Source organism: Dysidea avara, chromosome 10 (genome assembly GCF_963678975.1).
Source record: "Dysidea avara chromosome 10, odDysAvar1.4, whole genome shotgun sequence".
Classification (NCBI taxonomy): domain Eukaryota; kingdom Metazoa; phylum Porifera; class Demospongiae; order Dictyoceratida; family Dysideidae; genus Dysidea; species Dysidea avara.
Window position 1 is genome coordinate 12,560,901 of NC_089281.1, and position 8,505 is coordinate 12,569,405.

The 8,505-nt window shown below is 36.4% G+C and overlaps 2 protein-coding genes across 2 annotated transcripts; one reads left to right on the forward strand and one right to left on the reverse strand.

Moving 5' to 3' along the window:
- Positions 1 to 373: 373 nt before the first annotated feature.
- On the forward strand, positions 374 to 5,400 carry LOC136236759 (uncharacterized). Its single transcript, XM_066027001.1, has 4 exons — positions 374 to 378; positions 520 to 623; positions 5,083 to 5,104; positions 5,163 to 5,400. The coding sequence occupies exons 1-4, from the start codon at positions 374 to 376 to the stop codon at positions 5,398 to 5,400; spliced, it is 369 nt and encodes a 122-aa protein (XP_065883073.1).
- An 809-nt stretch (positions 5,401 to 6,209) lies between these two features.
- Positions 6,210 to 8,246, reverse strand: LOC136236760 (TNF receptor-associated factor 3-like). The gene has a single exon (XM_066027002.1). It carries the CDS (start codon positions 8,244 to 8,246, stop codon positions 6,210 to 6,212), a length of 2,037 nt encoding a protein of 678 aa, XP_065883074.1.
- Positions 8,247 to 8,505: the final 259 nt, after the last annotated feature.

Here is an 8,505-nt window from a genome sequence, read left to right on the forward strand (position 1 = left end):
AACACAACTAGAGAGTGATATTGGTTGGCCTAAGAAATCATGGTTTGTATTTATTTGACTTGTTCCATGAAGTTTTCCACTGTTGTGATTTGTTACCAACAGAGAACAGAGTTGAAATCTGGTGAGGGAGCCGTAACCCCTCAAACTATTGATAGTGTCACTTATCATATTCTTATAAATCTCTTCTACTATATCAGTGTATTATTTATCTCCAGAATAACAATCTGCAACAACCAACTCCTGCACTCCTATAGTAAAGTGAGCACTGCTACAACACTGGTATAGCAACCCATTCTACAAATGTAACCATGTAGCTGTGCCAAGCCATTAAACTTATACATAAATATGTTGGTGGATGTCATACCAATGTGCCATGGGGTATTTCCCTATGCCAAACATATTACTGTGGTTATTCCCATACATCTAATAATTAGGTTATGGGTAAGCACCTTGTACAGGCTTGGTCTTTTGTATAACACTTGATAACAATAACACTTATGTTGTGGGTCTTTCCCACAGGTGGATTGAGAAGGAGCAAGGGAGTTTTGCCCCCTTGGACTTTAAGGACAATTTTATAATGAGTAGAGGATCTGGTCGAAGCGCATGCAGGAGAATGTCACAAAGTCAGTAATGTTGAAGTTTGCAGTAGGATTCTTGAGGCTTTTAATAAAAAAATAAAATATCGGCTAGCTCATATCTCATTATTAATGGTAGTAAGTTTAAGGCCTATAATCAGAGTTGTAATTGTTTAAAATAAATTTTGTTGCATGTCTTTGGACCCTTTCAAAGGAACAAATATCTTTACTTGACTGTGGTCTCCAGAGTTGTGAACAATAAGTTATCTGAGAGCAGAAAAGTGTCAAATATAGTTGTTTCTTGGTTGTAATGGAGTGAAAGGAACCAAATGTGCACCTCAAGAGTCCAAGCATCTTGTGAGCCTTAGCAATTATGGTATAATGATGGTGGTCCATGAAAGGTCATTACTGATATAAACCTCCTGAGAAGTTACAATATTATTTTATGGGTGAACTGTTGGGTAATTCATAGGTGAATTCATGAGCCAAAAACAATGAGAATAAACAAAGTAACAATGTTTCTCGTAATTGATGAAAAACAGGCTGGGAATATTCACAACTACTCTACATAAAAAAATTTCAGTCCTGAAATGTGTAAAATTCCTGGCATCTGGGGGCAGTGCACAGCCCCCAGACTGCTTGCTTTATATAGCTACCTATGATACACCTGCCCCCTTGCCAAACCCTGGATCCATCCCTGAATTGCATTACAACAACTGTTTTATTGCACACTATAACAACATTGGCGACTCCAGGAATTTTGGTGACTGGTTTCCAAACCTCCTGCTTCAAGCACACTCACAACATGGTAAATCAAGGGGAGTCTGGGTGGGTCTTTAAATATTATGTTGTCTGAAATTGAAATTCAAGAGAAAATTCATTTAGCAATTCTACCTTTAAAAGCTGACATTTTCTCCACATACGTATGTTAAAAACTTTTTGACATAATAGATTATACTAAGGAGGCTGTTTGTGTTTGCTTCCAATATCAGGGATGATGGTACTGATGGACCAGAGCAGGCCAAAAAGGGTATGTGAATTTGAATCATACAGATTATTATGGACAGAATTTTGTAAATACCCTGAGATAGTAGTTTAGACTATTTCTGTTATGTTACAAGTAAAGTCAGTGGCTATTTCTGTTCTATTAGGATGTTTGACTTTTTTGAATATAGTTTCTGGAAACCTCAGAATTCCTCCTGGATCTGCCTCTGACTGTCTCATTTGATTAAGCACTGATTCAACCATCAAACACTTTCTCTCTCTGAAAACTGCTTTCCTAGGGTTAAACATATATATGCTTTTCAAGCATACACATAATTAAAATCAAAATGCCAAGCTAAAACTATGTGAAAGAATAGCTTGTGTATGCTATGGAACTCCGTTCTTCTTCTCTTGTATAGACACAAACATCGCATGATCCTAAATATCTTCCTGTGCTGCCCTACCATAGTGATCTGCCTATATAGTCATTCCCATGCATTGTAGGTATTTGGTTTATGTTCCTAAACAACACTTTTCCATTTGCATATTTTGCATTCTCAGGGTTGTAGGACATTTGGCGATTTGTGGGCTTAATCAATGCAATACATAGATATTGACTGAGAAATGATAGTCTGCAAAGCTATAATTGTAAATATTGTGTATGTATGCAGAAGCACTTAGGCCTGCATCAAATATGCCAGCATAATAAAAGGGAGTGCTATGCCAGCTTAATGGTAGCATATTATGTGGATAATTCATACTATAGAGCTTAATTTCATGAATATAGATCAATATTCCCAAATAGAGCTGTCAGTGGAAGCTGCAAACTGCACTCAAATACGTTGTATATAGCTCCCCTTAGATCAATACTCTAATAGAACACTTTGTAGTGAAATAATCTAATAGAACATTCACTGATTAAAATGTGTCCAAAATAATTGTAAGAAATGTTGCTAATTTGGAAGCACAATGCAAGCATAATGAGAACATTGAAGAGCATAATAGGTGAAAATTTTAGGAAATTCCTGAAGAATTTTGGACAAATTTTGAGTATATTTGACTCAGGCCTAGAAGCACTTATACAATCCCCATCAGCTTGGCTGTTAAAATAATGAAGGATAAAAGTATACAAATACCTGGCTGGCTGTAACTAAAGGTTATATAAAATTGTAGTTAAGAAAACAGTTTGCTTTGGTTATTTAAAATTTCTACATTTGTGAGCACACTTGATAAGGTAATGCATATTATGAGCACAAAAGGAAGTGAGTGTTATGCTAGTCTCTCTCTTTTGTGCTGCCAAAATTAGTGCATAAGGTTCCTGCTAAAACCTAAATTTCAGTGGGAGCAAAGGGTTCCTGAAACCCCATTCTCTGTGCTCATGTGTCAATCATATATCAACCATGAGTCACAATGTTAAGTGTTTTAGTAGAATTTTTGTTGTACAACAGAATTCTGTAATGATTTCTATGTTAATTTTATTATAGAATGAAGTAGTATTTCATGTTGACATTAATGGATCATGAGAAAGAATATTTTAGTGCTACAATAAGTGGATTAGAATAAAATTTGATGTATTAAAACTGAATTAAACTATAATGAATAATTAGAATAAAGATTAACCTATAATAAGCCTTTACATAATTTGGTCATTTATTAGGTATCACTAAATACAGCTCCAATTGTTGTTTTAGTCTTGACAGTAATGATTTGAAGGACAGTACTTCAAGGACTCAGTTTCTGTCATTGCCTCTTCAAGTGTACTATAGTTCAACCATGCTTTACCATCCCCCTAATTCTTATTTGTACACCAGCTGCTGTACCACCTTATAGCCTACCTAGTGTATATGCTGATTGAGTTTTTGATAGCTACTCTTCCTGATGCTTGTACCGACAGTGCATGTTTTTTTTGCAGCAAAATCCGGTATAGCTAATAATTGACTAAGTGCCAGCTAGATTGTAGCAGCTGTAGGTGTTCTCATTTTTCAAGTGTCCCAATTAGGCCACTCCAACTAAATTCTCTGTTTCCCGTCCTGCATGAACTCAGGAATATTTGCATATAAGTATAGAACAATATGGCATGGAAACTGATCATTAAACTTGACCCCAGACAGATATTTGAACAACTTCCTCCAGTGCTATTTTGGGAATAGCCCATGCATTGATAACTACAAGCAGTCCTGATGTTATAAACCCTTGCAGCAAACACTGCCATATACTTGAGCACTTATATCATAAACATAGAATGTAATTAGGAATGACTAGACCCTTCCTGAATCTCTATGCAAAAAGCAGGCACCTCCCTAGGTAGCTATATAGCATGCAAGTAATTTGTATATTCTATCTTTCATTTAAGTTTGTATTTTGTCTTTTTCTGTTGTTGCATTCACACTATTGTTTGAGTTACAAACCTTTCGATTTGATTTTGATTTATTTGTTTAAATTCAGTAAGGCCATTCTTCTATTCCAGAGTACACACATACAATACAAAAGCACAACATAACTACACAAGCAAAACACAATTACACACCATACATACAATATAATGATCATATAAATCGTCACAGAAAGAAGACAAGTTTTTAAAAAGATCATGTGGAAGGGAGTTCCACCAGGAATTTGCCTTTTCTTTGTACAAAGACATTAAAGGAGTGAAGCCTGCTAGATTACATGCTATTCATGCTGGAAGGCATTCGTTATGGTAACGTGGTTATTCCAATAGTCTGTACATAGTGATTGCATACACACACACAAACACACACATATATATAGTGTAACCACTGTTTCACTATACTTACTCAGTTACTCCTGTATACTCTTGGAACACTATAAGGGAAAGGGATAAGGTTTCTATTATATATTCTTGGTTACACTTGCAATGTGTCTGTTCAATATAAGAAATATTATATAGTTGAATGATTACCTTAACGTAAATGGCCATAAATACTAGTATAAATTTATTAAAGGTATCTGAACAACATGCATGCGTGCATGGGGACGCTAGTCTCCAAGAGTTTTGATAAGTAAGGTTCTGCTGTACTGAACCAAAATGTAAAAGCACCAATGCTGGGTCGTATGTTCTAATATTTCAGTTCATGTGGTTGGCTGCAAGGTCTTGATTGTTTCATCAAGACTATATAGAGTCAGTAGGTGATATAAATGAAAATCAACACAAAAGATGTACAGTAAGGCCTAGGGGTGTGGTCATGATGAAATGTAACTTTATTGTTCATTTGAAGCTATATATTATGTAGATGATATTTGTTAGGTAAATGCATTGAAAAAATACAGAACTCTCACTCAAAAGGTTAGTATGGCTAGATTTTTAAACTGGTAAAATATTTCATTTTACAAAATGGGGGCCCGTGAAACAACTTATGAAGTTAATGTGCATGCATGGCCTAAATATAGTTCATAAAATTTGAATCTTTGTGAACATGCAACACACGTGCAATTGAAATTGTTGGTAGCACCAGTAGTACTGATATGTATACCTTGTCATATTGTACAACTCTTTTGTATACAGTTTCTAGGACCAAAAATGTAAGGTATGCCAGCCAAGATTTAACAGCGTATAAGGAAAAACTTGACAAAGCTATGCAACAGCCTTGAGAATTACTTTTTAACTAGAGGAAAGTTTATTGGCGGAGATGATATTTCTATTGCTGACTTGGAGCCATTTGGTGAGATAACACAACTGTGGATATTTGGGGTTAAACCCTATGAGGCTGGTTCTAAAGTTGATGTGTGGATCAACAATGTTAAAGAGAGATTAGGACCACACTATGACAAGGCATACAAAGTGAATAACGAGATAATGGAACAAGGAGTGTTGAAATCTTAAGATGACGTCATGAATATAGATGACAGTTAAGGACTGACACTATTGATTATTTGAGTACTAAATTTTAGGTATTGCTAAGTGTTTAAAACTGCCATTCTCCTTAGTTTATACTGTGTAGCTAGGAAACTAGTAGAAGTTATACACATGTAATTGTACTATATAAGCATAGACAATGGAATGATAGAAAATCAAGGGGAAGGGATAAGGTTTTAAAAGAAAAGCAATGAGAGGTGACAAAAGGTATACTTGGGCTTAAACATTAAAGCTGTTAGAAATCAAAAGAATTTATATATATACATTCACTGTATAGCCTGTAGATAGCTATACAGTGCAAACTCAGTTCTGGTGTTCAGAAAACTGAAGTCCATATAGCTGTGCTAACTTGTGTACAAAATCACTGTTGGTTGCAATGTTTAGTCAGATTTAATGTTTTTAAAATTGTCATGGATTTGTAAAACAGTTCATTCACATTGAGTTAGTCTAAATGTCGGTATAGCTCAAAACTTCATGTACTGTTTAACATACGCATGTTATTATGGGATATATAAGCATGACTGGATATTAAGATGTGGACTCAAATATTGGACCATGCAGAGACTCATCAATTAATATTATTTGGCCCTTGCAGCATAACTTGATTTTAAGAATTTGTAATGTTTGTCCACATACCATATATCACACTTCACTATATGGTGTTTATCACATATCATGCATATAACAATGCTATAATATATATACAACTGCTATGTGCCATTCATGGCTAGTTTCATAATATTGTGTTTTTAATCACAGTGTGCGTGATCACCTATTTATTCAATATTGTACGATGGTGTTGCAGTGGCTTGAACTTCAAAGTATAGTGAATCATTCATGATATATTGCTTAGATGGGCTGGCACTCTCTAGTTCCACTTGGCTTATAAAGGTATGTTGTCCCCATGGCCAATTACTTGGTTGATTCGGAGGGACTTGTCCAGCATACTTCGTTGGTGGTTTGTCCCATATCACTTTGTTATGGTGGTGGTTGTTCTCAACTTGATTGAGCAAAGAGACTGTAATGTTTCCCACAAAAGGCCAAGATAACAAGTCATCAAATTCTCCTTTTAGGAGACAAGTGTGTACAGACATGAATGTAACAGGACTGCCGCCATGAGCCACATCAACAATAGCATAACCATTAACACGAACAAGTAACTGCAGCTTGTATTTTCCTGAACCACCAGTGAAGAAAGGTGCAGTGACTAATAACATTCTGAATGCTTTAGCTCTTTCATATCCCTCAACGTTTATAATCACTGGGGATACAGGGTCAGGAAACTGGGTAGCTGTCTCTGCCATTGTTTTAAGGTAAAGTCTCCAGTTGCATTTCTTCATTGTCTCTGCCATTAACTTGTAGCCACAAATCCAATAGTTAATGTCTTGCATGCCAGGAGGTCTCTGGAGTGCTTCCACCTTTGTTTCCAACTGTTGTAAGAGTTTCATCATTCTTTCTTGATTAGATACAATTGTACCATCTTGTATGTTATTGTTGACTTTCTCTTCTAGACTAGCATGTTTTGCCGCAAGAATGTTGAGACTTGTCCTAAGTGCAGTGTTTCCTTCATCTGAAGTATCAACAGTCAGATCAGTTCTAGAGCGGAGAGAGCTGTCAACACAAGAAACATCATCAGGTAAACTGACATTTGCACAGTTTAATAAATTTATTTGTTTTTTTAACATGTTTGTTTTGTGTAAACAGTTATCATATAAGTTTTTAATCTCTCTTTCTCTGATTGCCACCTGCCGGATGGAAGATGTCAAGTGGTTTTTCAATTTGCCAAATTGATCTTCAAGGATAGAACACCTTGTGGATAGACTGGTCTTTAAATCTACATATGCAGTAGATAGGTCATTCTTCAACTGGGCATTTTTAATGTACAACGAAGACAAGTTTGACTCTAAGATGGAATTCTGCTCAAAAAGACTGGCAACAAAGTTATCCCTTTTGACTTCATTTTGTTCATACATATTTAGGGCAGCAAAGAAGTCTTTTTCTAGCTGACTACACTTGTTTCCCAACACAGATACCTTTACCTCAAGGCTTTCTTTTTGCAATTTGTTCTCTTTGTGTAAATCATTGATAGCAGAGCTCACTAGAAAACCATGCTGGCTACCATCAGAATCAATGTGCCTCTTCAGAATGTATCGTTTAGTTTTCACCTTGCATCCAAGATTCACAAATGGGCAACACACCATTGCATTGGGACACGTGTCAAGGTGCCCTGGTAATTCACCACGTTTAAAAGTCTTTTGTGAACAGTTGTTTGGACAAACAAGAGGATACATGGAACAGATTTCATAATGCATTTTCACTATTTCAGCATGTGCTCCTTCATAGCCACAATGAGGGCAAGCAAATGGACGGTACTGACAGGCCTTAACATGGTCTATCATTTGGTGACGTGACATTGAAATTTTACATTTCATGTAAGGACAATTCAGCATTACGTGTTTACACTGACCATTAAGTTGACCCAGGGACAAATGATTGTTAAGACTATCAAATCGCCCCTCCCATTTGCAACCTTCTGACCTCCGAGAACAATAGACTGACGCCTTGTTTATCGCTCGTTTGAACTGGTTGTCAAGCGCTCCTTTGATAGGATTTGCCTTACACAGGGGACACTCGTTCTTCTTTCCCTTGGCGTAGTTGATACATGCGTCACAAAAATGATGGCGGCAACATTCGATCGCGAACGGATTTTTCAACGTTTCCAGACATATAGGGCAGTCGAACTCTTTTGGAGGAACATCTATGAAGTGGATCTCGAAGTTTTGAACACGAGAACTCCTCGCATCATCGACCATATTCCTGATATTCAGATATTATCCAAGACTGAATATCACGACTACCTATCCTGCGGCGCCCACCTCTTTGCGTAGGAAATGATGGGGCGGCCACTACCGGCCGTAAATTGAGGCCTAGGTTAGGAGTTCCTCTCATTTTGTGTTCGTCTGTGTTTTTGTGTGATTTGTGAGGTGTGAAGATGTATTTAATGCAAAGTCACGTGTAGGTTGATTGATTGATTGATTGATTGATTGATTGATTGATTGATTGATTGATTGA